Source organism: Anser cygnoides, chromosome 1 (assembly GCF_040182565.1).
Source record: "Anser cygnoides isolate HZ-2024a breed goose chromosome 1, Taihu_goose_T2T_genome, whole genome shotgun sequence".
NCBI classification, from domain to species: Eukaryota; Metazoa; Chordata; class Aves; order Anseriformes; family Anatidae; genus Anser; species Anser cygnoides.
This window is the reverse complement of record NC_089873.1, coordinates 143,699,306-143,726,831: the sequence shown is the minus strand read 5'-3', so window position 1 is coordinate 143,726,831 and position 27,526 is coordinate 143,699,306. Positions and strand designations below refer to the sequence as shown.

Sequence of the window (27,526 nt, the reverse complement as noted above, 5' to 3'; positions counted from 1 at the left end):
TTACCTCCAGCAAGTTGAAGCAAGCTCCACTTTTGAATGTTTTCCAAGGGCGCAGACGTTCAAACTACTTAGCCATAGGAGGGTAAATGTGAAATGTCCTTTTGCTTTTATTTCACTGTTTTTCCATCTCATCACCTCTGTTCTTAATACAAACAACTTCACAACTGGAGGCAAATGGGAAACCAAATCCCATATCATGACGTGACCAAAATACTAATAGAAGTGGGACAAGGTTGGATTGAATTTGCACCTATGATCCTTTCTAAGTAATGGAAGTATATTGCAGGTAATATGAGAAAAACATGAAGCTTTATCAATAGTCTAAGATCAAGTAAGCAATTTGCATAAAGGATCACGAATATGTTGCTCTACATATGACAGCAGATTAATAGACAACAGAAGTAAAATACAGGATTAATTATTACGCTATAGTACAGCAGATGCTGTGCTGGCCCAAAGATGTCATAGAACCATAGGATATCCCAAGCTGGAAGGGACCCACAAGGACCATCAAGTCCAAATCCTGGCTCCACACAGCACTACCTGAATCAAACCCTATGTCTGAAAGCAGTGTCCAAACACTGCTTGAACTCCAGCAGGCTCGGTGCTGTGACCAGTGCCCTGGGGAGCCTGCTTCATGGTGCAATAAAGCTTCAGGAGCAAACCCTGCTCTAAGGTGAACCCAAGACCAAGAGGTACAAATTCACTGCACAACAGTCTTCTAATATTTCATTAGCACCTGAGCTGACAGTACCGTAAATGGAGTGTACAAAAGGAAGACTGAAAAAGCAGAAAGGTAATAAGTATATTCAAAAAGTAGTGGGGTATTTAAGTATGCAAAGCTTTATTCTTACTCGATGTCGTATTTGGTAGAGATTCTTTGTTAGAATTTCCCGCATGTTTTCCATTTCAGTGGGAGACAATGGTTTTATTTTTCCTTCATGATATTCACTGTGGCAGAATAAAAACAAACAAACAAACAAAAACACACACACACACACACAAAAAAAAAAAGAAAATACATGGAAGAGAGAGAGAGGAAAAGAATATTTATTTTTACAATTGGAAATTATATTTGAACTGTTTTCTTTTCTAGAGTTGGAAACAGCATTTTAAAACAACTGAGGAAGAGGTAAAAATGTAGCAGGTAAGAATGAAACCTTGATCTCATTTGAGTCAAGTGCTAAGGCTCAAAACCCACTCTCCAAAACTTGGTATTGCTTTCACTAAATTGTAAATTCGACTAAGACACTTTTCAAAATGTCCCTCAGGCTTCCCTTGTAGCTCCTTGTAGCAGATGTGCAGGCACTGGTTTAAATCCAGCTCAGTTCTAGGCAGCAAATCAACGTTCCCTGTGAGCTGCATGCAGCTGCCCTTGTAAAACTACATGCTCTGGAAGATTGAGGCTCACTGAGTACTTTTTATGTGAGCTGCAAGTGAAACGCTCCGGTTTCACGTCTGCTTACTGTTCGTGGACACAAAGTGCCCTAAGTTAAAGTGATTATCTTGCCTATGGACTGTGAAATACATTACACGACCCCACCGCAATGCTCAGCCACGCTGGCCTAGCTGGCTTACCTGAGAGACACCGACGATGGGACTTTGCTGATCATTCCACTCTCGGCCATCTCGATGGCATGCTTTATTTCCAGCTTCTTGTACAAAGAAACAATGCTGGATTTGGGCTGGTTCTCCCGGATGAGAAGTCTTCGCAGGTATTTATTGTCAAACTTTTTAAACCTGTATGAGAGGAAAACCAACCCAACCAGTTAATTTCAACTATGCATAGCTGAGGAAAGCTGCTATACTGTAGCTAAAGCAATTGTGAAGTTTATTCCCATGGAATACGTGCATATTAAGAACTTAGGGCTGGATAACACATAATCAAGGGTCAAGTTCATCTTTGCTTCAGATAGTATTAACCTATGTTTTGGTTCATCTGTTAAAGCACACGTCTCTGGCAGCAACATTTGACTTTTAGGTACTATGTGTTATTGGACAATATTGTTTCTAATTCTCCATTTTCACTGAGACAAAGGAAACATTAAATATTTACTGTAATAACAAATAAAAGGTCTACATTTGCACCCACTGCTTTTTCCTTTGAAATTTTAGCTTGCTCTTGTAAAACTTCAGAAGTTCTCCTTTTCTCTAAAGCAACCACAACTCTCTTGGATGCTTAGTGAAAAAACATTGATTAGAGCCAGGGTGACTTTGTTTGTCAGAAAATATTCTGCCCTCCAGTCATTCTGAAATTATTCTTGAATTTCAGTCAGAAGTCTTTCTGAAGGTCACAAGGAGGTGGGACTCTCCTTTGCTCCATAATCTGTTGGTTAAAGATCTCACACAGATTGGAGGAGAACCAGGCTGAGTAAAAAAGAGTTGTACCCATGTTATCCATCTTTCAGGAACACATCCTCTGTCATGCCCTCTAATCATTTGGAGAGGGATCTTCTCAGCCTCTCCCACTGATGCTCCTTCCTCGGTACAAAACACTTAATTTCTTATTGGAGCAGTGACTAGAAGGTGGGTGAGCAATGCCCATGCTTTGGGGCTGAAGGATTTGGGTGAAAAAGAATGTACTTCCGCGAAAAGAGAGTTAGATCCAAACAAATGATGATGATGATGATTCAGCAGCTAAACTGAACACATGAATGATTCAGGTATTGCCAGTGGTAATCTTCTTAACTGACACTAAGTCCTAAATAATACCATCAGGAAATGTGGAGCTGTCTGCCATTAAGATCTCTCATGCACCTCATGCCAGCCAGTACCTTGATCTTCCTAGAGGAAGTCCCAAAGCTTTTGTTTGTTTCTCATCAGCTAGGGAACTAACCCCGCACTTAACACCACAGAGGCATACAATTTGCAGCAGCATCCTGAGCAGGAAAGCCAGCTCGGGATGAAAAGCTCAGCAGACACACAGGAAATGCTCTGAAACTGTCAGAAATAGGGAGATTACACTCACCCTCAGAAGGTAGAATACTTTACCCTGGGATCAGAGGGCTGTGCTTTTTCCCAGCTGGAGATTTTGTCCTGTTTGCTTGTGGTTTAGTTAAAAAGACATTGCTTTTCTGCTTTCTCTTTGTAACCCACACATTCTAAAAACAACCACCCGCTTTCAAGAATAAAATGCTGAAAATGAAATCTGATGCCCAACATCCTTTATTTGTTGCTGCAGAGCCAGTTTAGTCTCCCCTGTATAACAAAGAGTTTTAAATGCCATTCTTACTTATCTCTCCAAAAGTTGTGACCCCAGTGTCCACACACATCTTCAATTCCCGTCTTCACATGATCGAAGAACTAAAGGAGAAATGTTGGATCATTACATAAACTTATAGACATAATTTAGCTTGCACTTAGATATTACTATTTTTCAACTTACTTCAAAACAGAAAAGCTTACTCAGAATTCAGGATGGTGCTTGACTTTAACTAAATGCAACTAAATAATGTTAACTAAAGGCAGTCTAAACAAACAAGTGCAGGCTTGGCTTATGGATATTGAAAGGGGTCCGTCCTTGCCTCCATTCAAATGCCAGGGAGGGCAGCATGAACTTGGAGCTGGTTTCTGTTCTCCCCCCCTGGAGCTCCATCAGTTCACAGCCCCAGAAGGACAGAATTCAGCTGCCAATCTCCATGTCAGTCTTGCTGATCTCCTACCTAAATCTGGAGGCAATTTGTTTTTCCTATATTTTCATTTCTTTTATGTTCTGTAACCAGTTGGGGCTATGCCTGGGCATTCTCCAGGGACTTCCCCAGGCTTCACAGTGAGCCAGGTATGACTTTGTGGAGGAGACAGCTGGAGTGGGCAGCAGGTCCCCGTGCCAGCGCTGCCCCTTCTGTATGCACAGAATAGAGCTACAATAGCCAGCACCGGGTCCTGAGCTCCTATTTCAGAGGACTGTGGTCCAACTTCACCTCAAAACATCCTGAGCCCCCAGTATTGGAACCACGCTCTTCTTTACTCTATTACCAATTACAAAAGGATGAACCAGTCCATCTAAGATTTCACTGGATCCCCAGAGGTGGCTCACAAGCAGCTTTGCTCTTGATTCAAGTACCATAGGAGGGGGTCTACAAAATTCAGAGGGAAATCCTGATAGATATGTCCAAAGCATAAGTTCTAGAAGTACTGACTTTTAGTTGCCTAGATTCAGTTCTCTACTGAATGTCACCCTTATTATTCCTCAATTTGGAATTTAAAACCACCTACCACAGGTATGCTGTAAGGAGAAATACATTCAAGAACATGCACAGCTAATGAGCCACAATAATTAGACATACACATACTAAATACAAATCCAGTGAGGGGTTGATGATGTGAGAGTTAAGGAAGTTTAAATGTGTCTTTAGAAGAAGTTTACATGTGTTTAATTAGACTAACTCAAACACAATGTAATGTAATTAAATTGCCAAAGGTTTCCTAATGTAGACAAGTTCTAAAATAACACATCTCCTAAGAGAAACAAATTACAAGAGGATAACTTACCTCAACAAGTAACAAAACAAGGTGAAGATTCCCAAATAATGATACATAACAATGATAATTTTGATAATGATCAGAATTTAAATATACGCTTTACAATTATTGTGCTTAAAACAGCTTTAGAAAAGAAATCTTAGAGTGCATGCATCTCTGTAATACTGTATGTTAAATCTCTCATACTGAAAGCCACCAGCAATTTTATCTATATGAAAGTTTCATCTGTAACACTGAAGATACAACATACCCTGTTATAAATTTCTTCACTGACAGCAGGCTGCTTTTTATTTGACCTTTTGACATCAAGAAACTCCACCAGTGGACGAATTGTTATTCCCTGTGAAGAAAACAGCAAATATTTCTGTGTTTTTCCATAAACATAAAGGAAAAACAAAGCCTTTTGGTCTTCTGCATCTCTGTCAGAGCAGTGAAAATGGCTGTGGATAGCTTTTTTAGCTCCAAAAATTTTCTTAACTCAGTTACGCAAATATGTCTCAACAGTAGCACTAAAATTGCTATTGAATGGCTATAGACCAGACCCATGACACCAAGATTTTTGGTAAATATGTATCCATGTTATACTATTCTTAGAGAAAGAACAAATGTTTGGCTACCCCTAAATGATATAATGATTTTGAACCATTATTTGTGGAAGAATTTTCATCATTGTTTATTTGTATAGGCACACTGACACAGGAGAGAGAAATGAATCTAATGGTGTTGAGATCAGTCCCTACTATCCTAGACAACCATGTCATGTATTTCTATTCATAAATGAATCAAGCTTTATCTCAAAAGTAGTTAGGTTTCTTTGCCCCATTGCTCATTCTGGAACACTCCTCCTGAACCTCATTGTTCTGATAATTAGAAAGCAGCTTCTTAATTACATCATGGTCACTTTGTACCACTTTGTTCTTGTGCCAACATTGTCTTTTTGGCTTGAACAGTGTTCCTCCTTCTCTGGTGTTCACTCCCTGATATAAACAGTAATTACATTCCCTCTTCTCCTTCATTTTGCTGAGGCCAAGACATTCTGGTCTCCTTTCACACGACAGGCTTACCAGCCCCATGATCAGTCTAGAACATGACATTGTTTTCTCCTGGAAATACCTGTCTCAGTATGTCTTGAGATCACATTCGCCTTTCTTCTGTACGTATTGCATTGGTGGCTTAAACCCCACTCCATTATCAATCAGTACACCTATGTCTTTTTCCCTATTTTTTAATTCAGAATGAAAGGTCCCCATTTCATAAGAGAACTCCTTAGTAAGAAAGTCCTTGCAAGAACACATTTGCACTTACTCCTGTTAAATTTCATTCTATTTCTATCATATTGGTCCCTATTCGCTCTCCTTTTCCTAGTTGCTACCCCATAAGGCTGTCACCTTCCGAGGTCTGTCATCAAAAACCATAGCACCAAAAAGCTCCTATGTCATGGTCAATAACAAGAATATTAAACAAAACCATCGCCAGGAACCATCCTTTGAGGAGTTCCATCTCATCAGCCTCATCTGTCCAGGATGGTCGAACCCTGGAGCAGGTACCCAGAGAGGCTGGGGGATCTCCATGCAGATACTCAGAACCCAACTGGCCATCACCCTGAGCAACCTGATCGAGCTCTTGCAGGTGGCCCTGTTGTGGGCATGGGGCTGGACTAGAGACCCTCAGAGGCCCTGTGCTTCTATTTCCCTATAGAGGAGGAATTGCCAGCTCCTTCCTCATTCACTTTACAATCCTTCAAAGGCCAGTCTAAACCTCAGTTTAATTAACAGTTACGCTAACAATCTCCTGTGTAGCAGCTCGTCCCCCTCCCCCCCTACAACCTCATAGGGTTTTAAATGCTTAATGCTACTTACATGTTCGCATAAGTACTTAATATCTGGCATACTTTTGCTACCTGTCTGCTGACTGCATAGCATATTTTTTTGTAAGCATGACCATGGAGCAATACAGAAGTATGTTCCTTCAAGTATGTTCCTTCCAGTAATTTAAGACACCTGTTTTTCTACCCACTTCTTATTTGCAACATATTTGAGAAGGAAAAGATCCAGAAGAGGAAAGGCGTTACCTGAATGAAAACAGTAAAGAATATCACCACAATAACGGCAGTGATGAACAACTTCTTCCTGGGGAACACAGTAGAAGGAAGCAGAAACACAAGTGAAAAACAAATAGCTCCTCGGAGGCCACCATAAGCAATAATAAATTGGTCCTTAAAAGTGAGAGGAATTGTCCGGAACACATTAATGATCTGAGTCAGAACAAAAACACCTGAAGAAAAAAAATGGAAATACAAAGAAGAGAAAAATAAAAAAGGGAAATTAAAATTGCATGGAAATCCCCCACAATACTAATATTTGTTTTGAAACACCTTTATTTGCTTCTTCCTTACTCATTATAGATGAAATTAGAAGTTATATAGCAGCTCGAAAACACCAAAGAGGAAAAATTTTTAATTCCCAAGGAGCATTGTCTTAAACATATCCACCTCAGGTCAGCTGGATTTAGGACCTGAAGCACCTAATTGATAGCCATGAGACAGCCACTATGCCCCTCTAAAGTAGCAATAATTCTTGTGTCAGTATAGACTGAGACACCTAAATTATATTTTTAAATGGGATTTAAAGTGCTTTGGAACACATTGCCTTGTCAAATCTGTGCTTTGAATTCTGCAAAATCCTAGTCAATCTCTTAATTTTACTGTAATAGGCAGAAAAGATGGAGGACTGGGGATGGAACGAGAAGATATCAGTGAATGGGGGTGTACCAAAGGCACAGGCTCCAGACATGGGGCAGGCTGGAGTAAAGGCATAAAGGCAGGTGAAGGGAGCAAGCCTAAGGGCCCTGAGCTGAGGGGCAGTCAGGATGGTTTTCAGTATAAGATATTAATTGTGGGGTTATGTGTAGTGGAGGGAAAATAGTCCATATCTGTGCAGCGAAGGGAGACTTGGGAGCTAGAAGCAGGAGTGAGGAGGCAGTCCAGAACAGGAACTGCTCGTATGCACAGATGGTCCAAAGCAAAACGAGATTGAAGACCTATGAACCTGACATCTACTTTGGTATCAAGGTAAACGAAAAAGAGCTAATACTACAAACGCAGCAGGGTCAAGCACTTTCCTCACATCATATGCCTGAAAGCACTACCAATATAGAATTTCTTGTTTTGATGCTATTAACGTCAATGATGGGGAAAAACACAAGCCTAGTAAGCATTAAAACAAAAACAAAATCTTTTTATTGTTGCAGAACTGATCATCCTTTTAAGTAAAAATGGTTTATTTGTAAATAAATGTGTAATTAGATATATGTACTCTGATTACCACGCCTACTGCTTCTGCCTTCAGATAGGCAAGATCAAGACCAAACTGATGTTTAGGTTCTCTTCTGGGAAAAGGTGGAAGCTGACCCTGAGATCTAGAAAACATTATAAATAAGAAGACAATTCCACAAGCTGATGGGACTCTGCCTAAATTTTGGCATTTTCTGCTAGAGGAAAAGTGGTAGGAGTTTTCTCTTTTAAAGAACACGACGTGCAGTCTGAGACTTGCTTACCCAGTGCCCTCCATATTAAACAGAAAAGGAGGGTGAAGCTAACGAAGGCCCAGTTCCACTCATGGTTCTTCCCAACTGTGGACACTCCCATGAAAATGAAGATTAAGGTCTCACTGACACTGCTCAACATCTTCATAAAATACTTTATCGTTGTATAGGATTTCTGGGAAACGTTTTCCTCCACATATTTATTCATGGTCATGGCACAAGATGTAATCCTGAAAGGCAAACATAATCCTGTATCATTGGTATGATTTCTTCTACCCTCTCTCATTTCTACAGAATACTATCCACTTTTCCATAGTCCTCTTTAAAGTGCAAAGCACGACTTATTCTACCACCACTAAATGTCAAAGTTATGGACTCAGTGAACCTCCAGCTTGGGGCATGGGATTTTTTTTTTCCCCACAGTGGGAAGTTTTCTGAGAAGACATCAGTATATGGAGAGTTTTTTCACATACTAAATCCATGTGATCTGTGCAAGGTCACTCAAACTGTGTATTTTAAGAGAGGCAGAGCTGAGGAGAGCCAAGCGCAGCCCTAGAGAACTGGGAATGCTGCTCCTATTGCTGCTGAAGGGCATCAGACAGATGTCCTTCAGACATCAACAGACAGGATGGAAACTGTAGGCCCTGGGGCTGGACTTTACTCCCTTCCCATAAGTAGTTTCCCCACCAAACCATTCCCCCTGCAACGGCAGTGACAGTAGCCAGCTCCTCTTTCCTGGCAAAGTAAGCAGCAAGCAGTAAGCTACAGAAAACTTCTCCTCCACTCTAGGACTCTGCTTGTTTTGTGTATGCACAGAGCTGACCACGGTTTCAGAAGTAAAAAACACAACCAGAAATCATGCTGGTGCTGTTGCACATATAAAGCACTCACAAATGAATGAAATGCACATCTCTACTGATATGTGAGAGAACAGACAGGGCTTACTATGTCTACAGGTCCTTCCTCTAGGCCTGTTAGTAAATGCAGACTCTTAATTAGCAGGAAGAGCAAAGCAAAGAATGGCATTACTGGCTGTACGTCATTTGCTCAGGATGGTGATGTATCCCACAGTGCAGGGATGGCTGAGACTATTCAGCTGCAAAGTCTTCAGACTTAAAGATGTTTAGCAGTTCTAGCTAGAAGATAACCTCTAAGTGGTGCCTCGGAGTAGGGAAGCACAGTCTGAATTGCCTAATAATCATCAAGGTGGGCAACCAGTGCAAGATGAGTTGAGAAACAGCTGTCGTTCTTAGTTCTTTTACCTAAGGCAAAAGCATGTCTTCCCTCCCTGCAGCCATGTCTTTTTTGATTTCCCAGTTAAAAACAATATTATACACAACCATGCATTGATTCTGAGTCAAATGATATAGACTAAACCTAAAGAGTGAGGGAGAGGTGTATTTATGTTGCTTTTCTGAATATAGCCCACGAGGACTTATCCCATGGTTACTTGCCCCAGTACCACCAGCTTTCAGTTTATAAACACTATTTGCCAACACAGGGTATATCTCCTCCTACTGAAATGTCCACATTGCTCTCTCTCATGAAGGAAGAAGATCAAAAGTTTTCCAGACCCTCCTTGGAAAGAAGCTGAGGAATGTTTCCTCAAGTCTCATGCATATTCCAGTGAAGAAAATCTAATTCTGCGTTCTCACTGCAAGCTGAGAGTCCCATCTCTGAACAACTCAGTTGTCCCTGACTGTAAGTGCAAATGGAAAAGAAGGCAGAGGGAAAACTCAGAACAAGCCTACTGACTGGAATAAACATGTCTAGATTCTTTCTTCTAAAAGAAGGGATTCATTATTATTATTTTTTTTAATATCAGAATTAGTAGTAACTTCAAAAGGACCTCAGAATGAAAACTTTCTTAAAATTTTGCAAGAGGTTGTCCCTAACAGAGACTGAGGCTGTAGTTGAGGCTGGTAGACTCGGAAAACATTTCTTTAATTAAATAACTTAATTAAAGTTAGTTTTGTCCAGAAGTTTCTTTCTCTTATGTGGAGCCAACATGACCCGTTTTGGAGGACAATGACCACAATATGATATGTAGTTCTAGATCTCTGACCCAACCAACAAGTCCACAGCCCCAAAAGTGACTGGGAAGCATTAGGTCTGCCATGTGAACCTGGGACATCACTGGGAGAGGGCACAGACTACTCCTCTTACCTCTGCTGAACAGTGCAGGCATATCAGGGTGAATAAAAGCCAGGGAAGAGGGTCTGATGTGGGGACAGTTGCTTGTAGTGGCTTAGAAAGGTAAGTGGATAGGTGTTAAAAGAACAGTGCACCTAACTTGGCCTTCGCTCTAGATTTCTGTACAACTACACTCGGTGATACAGTGGCAGATCCAGTCTGCACAATACAAAATGGCCATTTCTATCCAAGGACTAGCTCCACCCCTAACCAAACCTCAAGACTGAGTAGAAGGAAAGCTTGATAAAAACTGTCCCAGGTCCTCACCTGCATTTAGTACGAACATAATGGTCAGCTATCTCTCATTGTCGGCTGATTTCACCATGGTCTTGAACAGAGAGATCCTCTGTGGCCCAAGACTAGTGTGCTCTCTGGGAAGCAGATTTCGTCATGGCTACTATGGGATCCAGCACAAATGAAACGATGCAGATTTCATGAGTATGCAACCTTCCTCCTTGCAACTTTCAGTTGTTTACGTAACATTTCTAGTTTAAGCATGACTAGGACAACCGAGGCCCTGATTTTTTGCCAGCACAGACTCCTCCTCGTTCTGATTTTACAGTTACCCAAACTAGGGACTTGTCAGAGATCCCACATTACACATGCCTGCACATCTCAGGAAGAAAGTGGGAGAGGACCTGGGCCATGAATGATTTTGTCCTGACATGGAGTGATGACTTGGCCAGGACACACACCCAAGCCTGGGAGCTGGCAAACATTGCCAGGTTCTTCAGTTTACAAATGACCAACCTCTAAAGTATACGTGAAGAAGGGTCTCAATTCTACTTATCACATTCACTCTCCAGAACTCTCATATTCAGGGTCAAATCAGCTGTTGTCAAGCCACAGACTGCACTGATAGACCTACAGATATCTCAGGTTATGTCACGGCCCATGACAGCTCTCCTGTGAAGGCACAGCTTATCTGCCCAGGTATAGCAATTCAGTCACATCCTCACCACCTCCAATCGATTGTACACACAGCAGAGACGGCACTGGTGCAAATGCAGGGGCAGAAAGGGCAATCTAGTAAGAATGCCATGGGCAGGCTGCAAAACAGACCCTTATAGACACACGGTCTTTTCAGGGTCTCAAAGCTGCAGCTTACTGCCTGACGCATTATGGCTGTCAGGTCTGCCTCAAAGACAAAATGAAACACTCAGTGCTATTTATTACCCTCTTAAAATAAATAGTTTTTGTGATTATAGTAATTTAGGAAAGCCCTGTAGCTTGGGGAGTAGGGAAGCATACACCGGACACAGTTTGTTTTTGGATCCTGAGGTAATGGAGACACTGTAAATAGATGTCTGATAAGAATCTGCCACCAGATTAATCGTGATCTTTACAAGGTGTAATTTAAAACACCTATCATGTTTAACCACCACAAGAATTTAAAGGGACTACACTCCTATATAAAATATCCTTTTCAGTCACATTTTGCATTCATCCAATTAGTGTCATCAGCTGAGCTGATTCACTCTTATTCTTCAGATAAATGCTATTCCACTGCAAATCATTGTTTATTTTATGAATCTGGTATCTCTTCAGAATATTTATCTACATTAGAAAAAAAAATCCAATTGAAGTCTCTTCAATTTGAAAATGGTATGGAGATAAGAGTGTTAGAATACAATATAAAATCAAATCCTTTAAGATTCAATATAAAAGCAAATCCTTTAAATTTTTAAGATTTTATGTAGCTCACTATAAGATGTTTTTCATAGACTAAATTTTTACTGTCATCTTGATCAAATGAAAAGCTTAGGTATGTTTTATTTTACATTTCTTATCCTCACACATTACTTCTAGCTTCCATTTCTGTGACCTGAAGTAGTTGCCTTCGTCAAGAAAAGGAGGGAAAAAACAGTTAATTGCAATTAACCTGCAGCTTTCTGTGCCTCTGAAGAATAGAAATTCTCCTGCACAAACAGTAGAGTTTCTGTCATGACTGAAATAAACTAGGCCACTGGGTTCAATCCTCATGTTTCCTTGACCTACTAAATTTACAGTAGTTTCAATGTTTGTTCCTTTCAGACTGCTAATTCACTGTTGCAAAAAAAAAAAAAGTAAAAAAAAAAAAAAGAAAAAAAAAGTTCTGCTGCTTCACAGCCTTTATAAGAAATTAGAAGCAGCAAAAGCAGCAAATGCAGTATTATAATTACAAATGGAACCAAGCAGATAACATTCAGATTCACATCTGTATTTTTCACACCCGTGAATCTGACGCAAGCCAGGCTCTAATTACAGGAGGACCTCCTTCCTCTCCTTCTGAAGAGGACTTTCACACAGCAGCTGGCAGGGTGATTCAGTCCCAGAGCTATTTCAGCTGAGTAACCCAGTGCAGGGTTTTCACATGGATGCTTCACGAATCATTTGTCCCCAGGGTGAATACACAGACTTATCAGGGGAGGGACAAGAGGGCACCTCTTACTCCCCTCTGCTCCTTTAGCAGAAAATTTCTACTTGCACAGAAAGGAGGCAGTCTGTGTGTCATAATATTTATGCAAAAATCTTATTAATGCAATAACACTGCACGTTCCTGCTTATGTCCTGTGCCTGAAGTGTGGCACAGTGTGTACCTGCAAGGCTTTGTGGGGTATCTTTAAGAACCTGGTTATGAAGGAAGAGGGAATCAATAGTTCAGCAGACTCAAGCAAATATGGACCTTTCCCTGTGAGCTGAACTGCAAATGGCCACAGAATCATGTAACGACTGAACGAGCTGGGTTGTGAGGGGCACCCCAAGGTCATTTGATCCAGCTGCTTGCTCAGAGCAGGGCTGCCTTTGAAGTCAGAACAGAGTCATCGTGACATGAATCACTTGCTGCAAAACGTGGCAAGGGGCTCGGTACTGGTGCATGCTGTGCTCTGACACAGGGCAAGAGATTCTCCCTAGCTCGGAGCCTAACGAAATGCAAAGAGCGTGAGGTAAGATTTACTCCAAGGTGATGTGGGGATTACAGGAGCTGTAAGGCCCCCCTGCAGGGTGGGGGCATGCTATATGTCTCATGATAGCAGAGAGTCTACACCTCTGCAGAGAGCCCTCCTCCTTCCCACCTGTGCCACTGAGGTATCCAGCTCCCTCAGCTGATACAAATACAGCTCAGATACAAATACAGAGTCAAAACGCATATAGGACATTTTAAAGGTAACTTGTTTTCTGTTGTGTTGTTGGAGGGAAACAAACAAACAAACAAAATAATCCTCAATGTTTCCTCTACTGTTTTGCACCCACTCAGACGATGCCATTATAAAAATAAAATAAAAGAATAGAATAGAATAAAAACAAATAGTTTACTTGTGCCACGTGAAGCAATGTTGTGCTGGTTCCAGGCACTGGCATACACCAGTTCCACTCACCCACCAGCAGACCCATGGTGCTCTTTCCATTTTATCCTGGATGCAGAATGTCCAATTCAGTATTTTCATGCACACTGATACATTTTTTTTTCCATGCACAGTTTAGCCACACATTTTTAGTTTAGAAGCCCTTTAAGTATCTGATCATAGGATGTCAAGGACATTTGACTTAAGAAGTGGAGGAAACTAGAAACCACACAAATGCTATGAATAGAAGCTAGGGAAAGAGATGGCTCATTTATGAACTCGGTCAAAGTGGATGCATATGTTACTTTATTTAGGCTCATATCAGAGAAAGAAACCCATGTAATCTTTACATCTTTACTTATATTAAAGTACTAACCCTTCTCGTTTCATGGCGTATTTCTATTTTTATACTACTGAAATCATCAGCTACGAGTTTCCTTGTAAATTGCTTCCTGGCCCCAGAAAACCTTATACTGACAGGACTACAATATCAAACCTATCTTCACTTTCTTAAACCATAATCATCAAATGAGGTATTATCAAGTATCAGTGGTACTCAGAAGTAACATATGAGCTTTCAAAAAAAGCTATGCTTCTAATGCCTGAATGACTCACATTTGCCACTAGAACAATACAAAGTCATTAAGGAAGGTCAGCCTTTAAAAATATTACTTGGAACCAAAGAAAACCGTATATCAGGTGTCATAAAGGCTCTTTCTAAAGTTGACGTTGCTAAAGTATAAACAGCACCAAGTGAGAGTCCGTACTCTATCTTTACTGAAGCCCAGGAGTGAAAACCCAGGGAGGGAAAATATTTTTGTGTGTTAGCAGTGGGAAGAATAATATTTTTTGTACATAATGATGTACGCAGACAGCCTTGTAATACACAGGCACATGTATGAATATATTAAACTAAGGTGTTATACTACCATAGGACTAGATTCTGCAAATCCTACATTCATCCAATCCTTACTGTACTTGTAATCCAGCAGGAGTTTGCCTAGATGATACATGCATTGTCTTCGTTGAATGGCATTTACTGGCTGCTCACATGACTGTGTGAAGATGCAGTTTCACAATACATTGGCATCAGCAGCGAAGCCAGCTCATGAGGTTCTCAGCCACCACTCCCACTCCCTGCCGGCCACTGCTGCCCCCACGTCACTCTGTGCCACCCCTGAGCCATGCCTTTGTGACTGGTGGCAGGGTCATATGAGGACTTGGGTCACCAACCGATCTGGGTTATGAATAACCCCACCAAAAATACAAGGGATTATTTTTAACTTGGAACGTTTCAAAGATATGGTTTATGGTGTGATGCCACGGGCAGTTTTAGTGACACAGCTGGTGTGGTGGCAAGCTGAGACAATGGGATGGAAGCAGGAGGGGAGAGGCCGGAAATCCTCAAGCCAGCTTTGCTGCCATGCACAGTGGAATGAGGCCATATGGCAGAGTTTGAAAAATCTGGTCCTCTCTGCAGTTCCCTTTGGCATTCTTATTTGGGTGCTATAGGTTGAAGTTTGGGGTACTTACGCCATGATGCCCGAGAGATGAAACATTTCAGCTGTTATATATGACAAGTAACTGTACAGGAAGACAAAGAGTGGCTCAATCACTCGGATTTTATGGGTGAAACGGGTGGTAAAGGCTGCTACAAATCCCAAAAGGATTCCAATCAATACTCCACCGATCCCCACTATAAAGAAGTTAGCAATTCCAGCGAATACATCAATAACCTTAATTGTGCGCATCTGGCAGAAAGACTTGAACAAATTGTACAGGACCTATGAGAAAAAGAAAAAAGCACATCATGTTTCTGAATTCTTCTTAATTTCCTTTTGTGTTATCATGCTCCTCTGATTCAATGCTGGACTTTGTATTTCTCTATCTATCTTGAACACACTTTTGAGATATGCTGCTGTTTACTTCTGACATATTACTTGTCCTCCACAAATATCAGGGAGATATACAAAGAAGGGTAAATATAATTATTCCCATTTTTGCAAATGGAGACAAAAGACTGCAATGTCTCAACTGACATCATTCTGCAGGCCAGGAGCATAGTCATGATTGGACTCCTTACCAGGCTGATTCAAAGACCTGTCCAAAGCTCCACCTAAATTTTCTTTAAACTCATTCATTTGCAGATCTTCTAATTTCCCCTCAAATGGCTATTTCAGATTTTCCCCAGAAGCAAAGAAATAAAAAAGGAGAAGGAAAAAATACAGCTTCATAATTGGTGAAAATTCATGTTATTTTCAACCGCGTTTGAGCTACATAGGACACCAAGAGCTGCAGCACTGAATTAGACCATAGATCTGTCTGGCATGGGGGAGATGGACTGTGACCACCCCAAAGATTACAAGAAACATAGCATATCCATGAAGTGGTCTTTCTCTTCTAACTGTTAGGAATCCAATGATTTAAAGACTTTTCAAATTTGAGATTATTTCTAGATATTTGGATTTAATTTCCATTAGAACACCTCTTAACATGTTATTTGCCCAGTTTCGTTTTCAAAGTTTTTACAACAGTCCTCCTAAACAAATGAGGTCAATGAGATTTTTATATTTTCTTGGCCAGAAATCTTTTTTGTTCTACGCAGGAAACAGAATGATATAAAGTCCAAATTTCTCTAACATTCAGTATGCTAATTACTACTTAAAAGACAACAACGGAATCAGTCACTCCTAAAGAAATATTAAACGGTCTCCCCTCTTGCAGAATCATTGTATGTGTGCTCCCAGCCATGCGATACCATGATGGCTATGTGGTCTCCTTGTCCAGCCCAAAGCTTGGTCCTACTCCTATTACAGAATGCATCTAAGCCAGAAGTGTAAACTGGGGTCACAGTTTAAGCCACCTTGGTCATAACAAACACCAGGCCAGGCAGCTTGGACAGTTTATAGGAGTTAAACCTCTGCTTTCTTTCTGGGCTTCTTAGTAGACCAGACAGGTTTCTCTATCAGAAATGCTATTTGAGAGAACAATGTTTTATCAGTACTTGCATTGTGCCAACAATGTAGGTATTTGAATACTGGGAGGGATTTGTCACCTTTGCAGTCTTGTTCTCTCTCACATGACAGAAAGAAAGTTGTACAGCTCTTCTTGGCCAAAATTTGAGAGGTCTTACACAGGTAAAAGTCCTCACTAAAGACTAATGCGAAGACATGGGCTATTAGGGGTCCTTTAGGCTAAGTGAAAGGAAAGAACTGAAAAAGAAAAGAAAAAAATATATATTCCAGTGCAAGCATGAAAAAAAAGAAGGTTAAATCAAACATAGCAGGGTCACCGGTAATTTCTGATTTTCATTACAAAGCAACAAAAAGGGCAAGAGCAGGAGCACAAACTGTTCATTTCCTAAGAACAATACCCTCACGATGAGTCCACATGGGAAGAAGTGTCATTTTTCACCTCGGCAAACCCATTCACCTTGCTGCTCTGAGGCAGACTACCAGCCTTTTTTTGCCCTGTTCCTTGCTACTGTGTCCCGTGCAGGACAGGAAAGTAATGGCATATGCTCCTGTAATTTTCAACCTGTTTTGATTTGTGGACCTTATGAATTTCCATGGAGAAAAGCATAACAGAATCAAGCCTCCTGACAATAGCTGTGCCTTTATTTTTCACCCAAAAAAAAAAAAAAAAAAGACCCTCCAGTCCACAGACTCCCAGGGCTCTCCAAATCACAGGCTGAAGAAAAAATACTGCTGTTTTGTGTCAAGCAAGGAGAGGAGTTTCCTTAAGCCATTTCTTGGTATTTGTGACTTGTGACCCAGGGTTGCGTTATTCTTCAAGACATTTACAGAATTTGACCTTGTAGAATAGTCCCTTCGTATGTATTATGGAAGATGACTATTTTCTTTAAGTGGTGTCAAATTGTTTTACATTTTCAAAACTATATAAATATATGTATATGTATGGCAAGTCTCTGAGGTAAGGCCACTGAGAGCCACTTGTAAAGAAGCATGTAATTGTGACCTCCTCATGCAACATCACCTCATCTTCACAGCAAAGTACTCACACTGCAAATCGAACGGAGCCTGGTTCCATCAGATATCCCTACAAATCTTGAGTCTGTTGCCAGAAGTTATTTGAAGGAAGAAAAGCAATGTTCATGGTTCAAAACCAGACTGCCGTGCTAGAAGCAGCAGCTAGCACTATGGAATGTCACGAATACAATTTCAATCTCGTCCTTGTTGTTCTTTATCTGCACTACTGTACATGAGATCATAATCAGGTTCAGTTCCCTTTTACTCTACAGGTAGTTCAGTTTTACAGCTCTCTTTAAGCTTTCAGGTGAGTTAAACAACAGCAACACTAGACACATTTTGCAATGCTTTTGGTATGAGAACCGGTTTTTTTCAAGTTCAAGATTTGCATTTACTCAACATCCTTTAGCTGAACTCGCTGAAGGTTGCAACAAATAATATCAGTCACCAATCTTTTCTTAATCACGTCTCCTTTCTTAATCATGTCTCAGAGCATCTCTGCTCCTCCTAGACGCTAATTGCTTATTTTCATCAGTTCTCAGTTATTAGTTTTTAATTCTGAAATTACTCTAAAGCACTCTAAAATAATGTTTTCAGTAGAGGCAGAATACAGAGTACTTCTGCAATGTTTTCTAACAAGGGAATAATATTATTGCAATGACACTAGCTCCGTCTCTGTGATTTTAAGCCCAGGACTGAAATTTGAACTGCTAACACTCTGCTTCATTTGTGATCTTGCCGTTTAGTATTATCATGGTAGTTGTCACTGACCCAGGAGGCCGGTAAAGCACCAACCCTGAATGAGAAGCACTACAGCTGACTGGCAAACATTGCCTTCAGCCAAATTCAAGCTCAGAAATCCCACCAGCAGGATAAATGGATCATCCAAATGCACAGGCCTATCATGAAACCTATTAGGAATGCAAGATCATCTGAGAAGCACAGCAGAGCTGAGATTCCTAACAAAAGAAAAGCTTTTATTAGGAACAGCCTGGCAGTGCAAGCAGGTTAGCAGGAAGAAGGGCTTAAAGTATTTAGAAAGCATGGTTACTGAAGTCACACTGTACTGCACTGCCTGTCTGTGTTGCCCCCGGGTTTTGTGGTACTTTTGTGGTTTAGTGGCTGGTGTCTGCAGGCAGGAATTGGGCAGTCCACACTGATGGCCAGCCCGACTTCAACATCCCTCCCACCCCACCCCCACATCCCACTGAAGGCACCCATGCTACCCTGACCACACTGCAGCAAGAACTACTCTGGCAGCACTTCCGTGGGGACAGGAGGCAAAGTCCACTAAGCACACCCCACAGAGAACTCATGCGATGGCCTAGGTCATGTTTTAAGTCTAAGCACATGATTGCAGGTGTGCAAAACCATAACAGGGAGCCATTAGCAGACCAGTGCTTAGCATGCGGAAACCACCTGGTCTGCTGCCAAGTACCACCTCCAAATAATAGCTGGGAAGTAAGACCAAACACACTCCAAATCCCTTTCACTCCCTCATGAATATATGTATGGCCAGTGCCATATGCTCAGTTGGCCCTACAGGCTCCTCAGAGTAGCTCCCCCCGTGCTGGGGTGTTTGGGAAGGCAGTGCGTGAGAAAGGACCCTAAAGAAGGCTATAATGATGTCTACAGGAAAGCTGCAAATCATGGTTATTTAATTGCCATGCCAGTGCCTATAAAAACGGTGCCTTGAAGTAATCTGCCATGTCACACACAAATACATCCGCCATCAGGATGCAGTGTTTTGCTAGCAAAACTGGATTAACTGCTGCTCCAGTGGAAAGGTGATTGATTTTGTGATTAGAAAAAGCAATTTCAGCTGGAAAAAAAGTCAAGAAGAAAAACCTTTATATTAACATAAAAGTAGCCCTTTTTCCCCTTAAATAATAATAATATGGAAAGAATTCCCTTGCATGAGTGGTCATTAAGAGTGAATAGCGACAAGACACAACCATGGCTAAACTGCCAAGTTATTTGAAACATGGTATTTACACCCACTGTTTTCCACGACTGCTTTAGGTAACAGATTAGTCAGAACAGGTAGTTTCAGCTGTAAGCTAATGCAAAAAGTTAGGCTCTAAGGCAAGGCCATGCAAGGGGATGTGATTCAGCTGACTGGATAGCAGCAGAGTCAGGTAAAACATGAAGCCTAGGAGAACAAAACAGTATGGGCACACAAGAAACAATTGGTATCAAGGCTCAGATTAAATATTTGAGAAATGCATGTGTTAAGCAGATGAGGCAAAGTCCTAGAGAGGAAGAAAACCAAAGGACAGTTCTGCATGGAGTGGGACAGCAGATAAGATGCCAGTGACAGAGACAGGGATGGTGCAGACCCAATTCATGTACATTCATGATCCTTCTGGAATATAAAAAAAAAAAATATGGATTTCCATTGCTTAGAAAACAGAAAGTATGCCAGGACATAGTTAACATGGGCAGGGTTTCAAGTTAGGCATGACTAAATGGAAGTAATGTTCCAGACATGGTGTCATCAGGTACAAACGAGGGGCATTGGGGGTGTTAGCGGAATTTGCAGATTGCTGTCTTCAGGTCAGCACCACAAAGCCAGTTCAGCTAGTTAATGATTAGAAACGGCTACCTCCGGGTGGCTGTCCTATCTCATCTGTAGCCTGGGAGAAATGTATAGGTGGTCTCAGTGCAGTTCCAACTGGACAGGCACATGCAAATGCCTAGCATCAAGTGGATCCTGTGCCTGTGGTAGCTCAGTGACTGGCCCGTTCTCCCTGCGAACTTGCAGGGACACTCCACATTGGCCCTTTTCCCTCTCCCATCCAACGACATTTCCGCAGTTGAGGAAATCCTCCAGTTTAGGATTACGGAAGTAACAGAATTAAAAGATACAGAAACTAAAGAGGTCAGGTAGTAAAATCACTTGAGCAAATATGCTACCATTACGTGTTGCTCTGCTGTAGTTAGGCTATTATAGTTTCTAAACATAAAGTTTAGAGAATTACATAAATGCATTAGCACTTACTGACTTCCCTGTTTTAGCAAACAGCAATAACCACACACATACAAGGAGATATAACACAGTGACATGCAAACAATCATTTATCATTTTTATCAACTCATCATTTATCAAGTAACTTACCACAGTTATAGCATCGTTCAGCAATGACTCTCCAAACACCAGGATGTAAAGCTGCTCATTGACATGAATATTTTCAAAAACAGCTAGCACTGCCACAGGATCCACAGCTGAAATGAGGCTGCCAAAGAGCAAATTCTGCAGCAATGTGATATCAGTCAAACCAAATGCACTGATTTGGCAAATTCCATAAAGTGAAATCCCAATGCCAATGGCATTCCAGAGTGTGCCTACCACGGCATACCAGAATATAGTACCGAAGTTCTCAAAGAAAAGACGAGTTGGCATAAAATATCCAGCGTCGAGTACAATCGGTGGTAAAAGATATAAGAAGAAAACATCACTGCTCATTACAGGTGGGGACTTCTCCTCCGCTCCAAAAATAATGCCACCAAGAAGCAATCCAACCAGAATAAGGAGGCAGCTTTCAGGTACTATTGAGGGCAACTTGTGGTAAAGATGAAAGCCTTCAAAGGAAATTCAAACACAAGAAAGTGAAATAATTGTTTGCACAGAATCCAAGACTATTCTGGATTCTGTTATCTTAGTCTCTATAGTAAACAAACAGCAATTGCAGGGCAAGTACATTTTCATTGCAAAGACTGAAATGGACCACTACAACAGGTGAATGTAAATTTGTGAGCTACAGCAGTTAATTCAGTTAATTTGGTGGAGAATCAATTTAATAGCTAGATTTTCAAGCTAACAGAACAACTATTGCCCTGTTTGTGAAACTGTTTTTTTTTGTTTGTTTGTTTGTTTTTTACATAAAGTGGAATACCCCAGAAATATGATCCAAAGACTTTTACAGGGCAAATTACATCTGAGAGAAAAAAAAAATCAAAGTAACCACACCTTCCTCCATGCACAGCTTCACAAAGTAGCTTAAGAAACACACTCATTTTATTTTTAGGTGTGTTTTAGGGTCTCAAAGTTAGGGGAACTAGCACATTTGACCTGCATTCACTCACCCACGGTCACTTCATTAGAGACCATGAGGAGCACTCCAAGACACATTCTTTTAATTTTAGTGGAGCCTTCAAATTAATTTCACACACACAAAAAAAACCCATGTGTTTTTCATGAAGTAACAATAAATTGCAACCTGTACTATTATACTCATTCTTCTCTGTTATATGAATTATGGTAGTGTCAAGAGTCTCTCATAAGCAGACTGTGCAGAGTACTGAAACAAAAAAAAAAAAAAAAAGAATTAAAAAATTCTGAATGACGACTTAAAGACTGACTGTTCCATAGCTCACTAAAATTCTCAAAGCCAAATAGTTTTGATTTAAAGATTCTGATTACTTTTAGAAGTTGATTACTGTAGAGGTGATTTTTTTATTTATTTGTGTGTGTGTGTGTGTGTGTGTGTGTGTGTGTGTGATGAATGGGAGATGTTCCAAAGGAACTTACTTTGGCCAATCTAATGGAATGGCCAACTGTATGCACCAAGGTCACATTCCAGGTCCTGGCGATACCAATCTTTTCCAGGCTCCTCCTTATCTATATTTGGCCCACATAATTATATAGAAAACTATCCACACCCACAAGATCCTACAATTCTTGCCTAACTAAAAAGCATTTAAATTATTTTAAATGAGAGCTGCACGGAAACACTGGGTGTGGTAATAACGGGCATCTATTTCAGTAAAACTATTTCAGTAAAAATCACACCTGTAGTCGAAACAGTTAAACTAGTGCAAACTTGGAATACTTCACATCTAGTTTACCAGTTCCAGGTTTCTGTATCTTGTGACACTGATTTTGTTAATTCCCCTCTCATCATAGATTTTTTCCAGGTTAAAAAAAAAAAAAAAAAAAAAAAGCCTGAGTTTATAGTTAGGAAAAACAAATGGTTAAGAAGGACTAAGGGGGGAGCTGTTTTAATCTACAGAATTTTACTTACATATTCAATAACTGTTAAAGCTACTTTTAAAAATGAGCAACTCAAACTTCTTTTTTTTTTTTTTTTTTTTTCCTCTCTGGATGAATACAGTTTTTAAAAATTAGAAACACAGCCTATGTGATGTGTCAGAAGGACTGCCAAATTCACATTGTTCCTCGAAACAGGAATCACCAATATCCAATCTATTGCATGGGCAGAATAGGTAATGACCCTGGAGACACAAGAATTGCCTTCTGGACACTTGACTCTTCACCTTTCAGCTACTTCCACTTAAACATTTTATGGTTTGCCTTAGTTTCTGCAGTGGCAGGATGCCAAAATTTCTATTGCAGTGATTGAAGTTTCTCCTGGCTAAGTAGGTTTTGCTAGAAGAAAAGTTTTTAAAAGTCTTCTAAAAGTATCTTCAATAATTTTCTAAATAAAAATTGAAAAGAAGAGAATTTGTATAAATACTGCTTTCAGTGAAAAACAAACAAACAAAAAACTCCCAGCCACTTCTAACACAAAGGCAATGAAATGTCTATTATGAATATAACTTTTTTTTTTTTTTTCCTTTACAAGTCACTGTTTGGAAAGCTCATGTCTTCTCAGAGCTTTTGGGACTTTACCTCATCCTTGAAGATAACATAAGGGCTCCTTATGTTTACTATATTTAACTATGTTAAATGTGCTTTTTATCCATGTAAGCCACATCAAAACTCCTAAAAGACTACCTGCCTCTGTGAAAGGCATTCACAGGTGATCTCAGGAACAAGCTGTGGTTCCCCACTTACGGACAGATAGCCAGGAGATGGCATCCAGTGCACACCAACTCAGGCACAGCTGTCCGGCAGGATGAGGGACATCTTCCCTGCTCTGACAGATCCACAGCCATGTTGCCCGCAGTGTCCTGGGAGCAGATCCCCAGCAGCACATGACTATTTGGCCCTTTATGCTGAACCCAGGACCATAGCTACTTTCTCCTCCTCTGACCCTGCTTGTTTTTGGACTCCTGACTATGCAGTGGAAGCATGGAAGATGTTTGCCCTCAGGCCATTGGGCATTGCCTAAAGTGCAAGTTCAATATTCTTCAAAATGGAAGTCCTTAGAGCCCTGGTTTCCCAATTCTTGGGTGAAATCCAATGCTTTCTGATGCTGAAAATGCTATTGAGACATGTACTTATGATTATGTGTGAGTTTTCCAAGGGCACTCTGAGTTCAGGTGCTGAACAACCTTTTTTCAGGAAAGAAGTGTTGGAAGGATATCAGCTCGGTTCCCAGAAGCAGCACTTCTAATCATGTATTTGTGATTAAACGTAGTAATGGGAATCTGGATGAGTTAGAGAACATTCTGTAAGTTTAGAGGCATAGGAATTCAGCAAAACTGGGAAGTAAGCAGACGAGACTCACTGCTTAGGCACCACAGCATGCTTGGGGTGCACTGGATACCACCTAAAGCACCGGTGGAGTCCATCGGCATGTTAGTAACATACCTCATTTGTGGTATCACCACGCAAGATAATAAATAACTAGAAGTAGCCAGAAATTAGCAATTCTGTTCAAGGCAAGTTCTTACATTTCAAAATGTGCTCTTGTTTTATCTTGGAATATACACAGACTGTTCCTAACTTCTTTGTGAAAATGTACTTCATCAAAACTTAAGTTCTGCCTGACAACTTCAAGTTTTCCTTTCTCATGCTATGTTTTGTGCTCTCTCTAAACCTAGTCTGCAGTGACAGGATCTGAAAAACCTTTCAGATCTGTAACAATAAGCACATCTTGGAAACTTTCTGCTTCGATGAAACTGCTCTTCTGCAAAATCACATTTGTTCAAAAAGGCTCCAACTAGGCAACAAGCAGGTGCTGCGATACAGTTGTCTTTGGGATCCTACACACACCGCGAGAGCTGTTATTAAATTTGGCCATATCTTCTGAGCTCCTTGTAGCTGAGAAGAACTTAGGGCTCTGCTCATAAAGGTTTGCTGTTCAGCAGTGCCATGCGTAAGCGCTCAGTGCCTAGCCCCAGAAAGGAATTTGCGATGCCAGATTAAGTACCTAAGTTTCCTGGGCAGTGCGTGAGTCTCAAGGTGGCATGACACGGGTGAGATGCCTGTGCTGCCCAGCAGGAAATGCTGGAGAAAGGAATCTACGGGAGAGCAGCCTCTCTCACAGGCTCAGAGAGATGGGCTGAGAAACTCCTCTCCATCCCATTGAACTGAAATGGCCCAATCCTAGAAACACAGTAGGATGTGGCAGAGCCAACATTGCTGTGTCTCAGTGGTTAGAGAACTCTGCTGTCTGGGCTACCTATCAAAGAGGACACAAGCGAGTGCAAAATTAACATTGTGGGAATGTGGCTTAGGAGTGATGAGAGTCTGCGCTGGGCAGGTGTAGTGACCCGATGCAGTGGCTGGATAAGGGAGTGCAAAAGGAGCTCCGGCAGCAAGAACTGGATGTTCCTAATTCCTGTCCCGGAGTCAGGGCCCCTGCAGGTAGGTGTGGCGGAGCCAAGTGCTGCCACACCTAGGGCCTCCCTTGGATCCAGCCCTCATTGCTTAGTGCACACTCGTAACAGCAAGGATAACACCCTCAATTAGCCACATCGGTTTTCATTTGGTATAAATGAAAACATTTTTAAATTATAGGCATTTCTCCTCATTGCAGTCAGCTTGGGAAATAAAAGTAGCCAAGTCTCCCTTTTTTTTACTTTTTAGATGCCTATACACTAGCAAAATATCATGACAATTATAATGTACACAGTCCTGCAGAATCTATATATTATTGTGTGTATGTGTTTACATGTTTCAAATGGATTGCCTGTAATCTTTAATAAAACATAAACTTTTGTCATTAGTCTTAGATTATTCAAGAGTTCTTGCTGTATCTAGACTCAGAAGCCAGAGCAATTTTGCAGTACTTAATCGGCTGAGATTAGTTCTGTACCGAACTCTGTATTTTCTGGCTGTAACAGTTCATGATATGTTTGATAGGATCATATTTGAACTACAACCTGATTCTGCAAATGCCTAATTACATACTCAAGGCTAAACAAGCATATTTGATGAATTAAGATACATGCAACCTTAACGGATGCAGCATATAATAAATCTGCGGAAAGTAATGAAGCTACAGCAAGTTACTGGGGTAGGGGATCGGGCCTCCAATTTCAACACTAACTGGGTCCTGGAGGTAAGCACAAATTTTTGGTTTTTCAGAATTTCAATTACCTGTCTTGCAATACGTAAATAACATGACACGGTCCATTTAAATGCCACAGGCAGAAGTCAAAGTTTTAAGTTGTATCAAACTGTTTCGTCAAACTATGATTGGAGCTTTTACTGAAATCTGTGCTGCCAGGTCTGGCTTCTGATTTAAATAACCAGAGTATGAGTACACCTTTTTATTTGGCTCCCCCAGCTTTATCCCTGACGTTAAGGCTATCTTCTTGTTAAGAAGACACAGAGTTTATCATTTATAGTTTTACTGATTTTTACATAGCTCTGTAGGACGCCTCTACCTGACATTCTTCACATTAGTATATTGCACTTATTCTTCTGCCCGGGCCATAGAAAGTTCATTAAAAACATGCTATATAAACCTCACAAAACAGTCAAACTATGCAATACAAATAATTTCCACATGAGGGAATAAGTGGCCTTTCTCACTCATTCGGCGCCGCATTTTTCATCTTTCACGGGACATGAGTGAACGGTGGGAAAGCGCAACGAGAAGGCTTCCTCATAAATATTTGCTTTCCATCGATCTGTTGTTCTGTTAGGAAGCTGTCATTATAGCCGGCGTTATTTTAAGAGAAAGCGCTCAAATGACAGCGGGGACGACCGAGGCAGGAAGGGGCTGAGTGAACTCCCGGCCCCGCTGCTTTCGGGGCCGGGGGGGCATCGCCCTTCTCCGCGACCCTTTTTCCAAGCCCGGTCCCTCCGGCTGTCACCACCGAGTCACGCCGGGATGTCCATGCCGCGGGAGCATCGCCAGCCCCGGGACCCCCGGGGAATGAGGAAAGGGGAAAAGGGAAAAAGGGATGGGGTAGTGGTGAGGGGGGTTGGTGGGGGGGGGGCTCACCGATCTTGGCGAGGGACGCCAGCAGGATCCAGAGGGTGATCTCGAAGGGGATCTGCACGTGGGGGTAGTCCAGGGTGAAGACGTGCAGCCGCGTCTCCTCGGAGGCGGTGCCGCCGGGGCTCGGCGGGGTGCCGGCGCCCATCACCGTGCCGTCGGGCGCCGGGCTCCCCGCGACCGCGCTCGCCTCCGCCGCCCCCGCCGCCGCCAGCACCGCCAGCACCGGCACCAGCCGCAGCAGCAGCCGCGGCCCGCAGCGGCTCGGGGGGTCTCCGGCCCCGCCGCCCCCTCCCATGGCGCCCCCCGCCGCCCCGCTCCCGGCCCCGCCGCCGCTGCCCTACGGCCCCGCCGCCGCCACCATCCCGCCGCCGGCACCTGCCGCCGCCGCCGCCCCGCCGGCTCCGCCTCCTGCCGGGCACTGGGCGAGCCCCGGCACCCGGCCCCGCTCCCCCCCGCGCCGCCCCCTGCGCGCCGGCGGGCCCCGCACGGGGGGAACGACAGGCGGGGAGCCGGGGGTAGGGGGGCGACGCGCTGTAGGCACCTGTGGGTGCGCGCCTAGGTCGGTGTGCGTGCACCTCCACGCACACCAGCGAGTGTATTTTAGCCGTACGTGCGTAGAAGTCGCTCTGTGTCAATGTGCATCTCTATAAATACACGCACGTGTGAGCCCGTATGCCTATAGATCGCCGTTATCAACTACAGGAAAAGGGCTTCTGCCAAACACATCAGGGGAGACATTCTGTTCCGGCAAATTAAGAGTTAAATTCCGTTAATTTGGAGTTAAAAGAACGTTCTCTGTATAAATGTACCTGTATAAATGTATACATATATACACGTGCACCTACGTGTATACATATATACATTCTATATAATATATAACATATATAACATATAATGTATAACATATTATATA

The 27,526-nt window shown here is 41.9% G+C and overlaps 1 protein-coding gene across 1 annotated transcript in view; it reads right to left on the bottom strand.

Annotated features, from left to right (window-relative positions):
* The window catches only part of SLC9A2 (solute carrier family 9 member A2), a 34,592-nt gene extending 7,583 nt beyond the window's left edge, over positions 1–27,009 (bottom strand). Inside the window, exons 1-9 of the mRNA XM_066984580.1 lie at positions 26,617–27,009; positions 20,652–21,115; positions 15,078–15,328; positions 8,038–8,255; positions 6,554–6,756; positions 4,733–4,822; positions 3,233–3,303; positions 1,579–1,740; positions 855–951 (exon numbers count right to left, since the gene is read on the bottom strand). Of these exons, the coding sequence (XP_066840681.1) occupies positions 855–951; positions 1,579–1,740; positions 3,233–3,303; positions 4,733–4,822; positions 6,554–6,756; positions 8,038–8,255; positions 15,078–15,328; positions 20,652–21,115; positions 26,617–26,908 (1,848 nt within the window). The 5' untranslated portion in view covers positions 26,909–27,009. The remainder of the gene's footprint in view (positions 1–854; positions 952–1,578; positions 1,741–3,232; positions 3,304–4,732; positions 4,823–6,553; positions 6,757–8,037; positions 8,256–15,077; positions 15,329–20,651; positions 21,116–26,616) is intronic.
* Between the last annotated feature and the right edge of the window lie 517 nt (positions 27,010–27,526).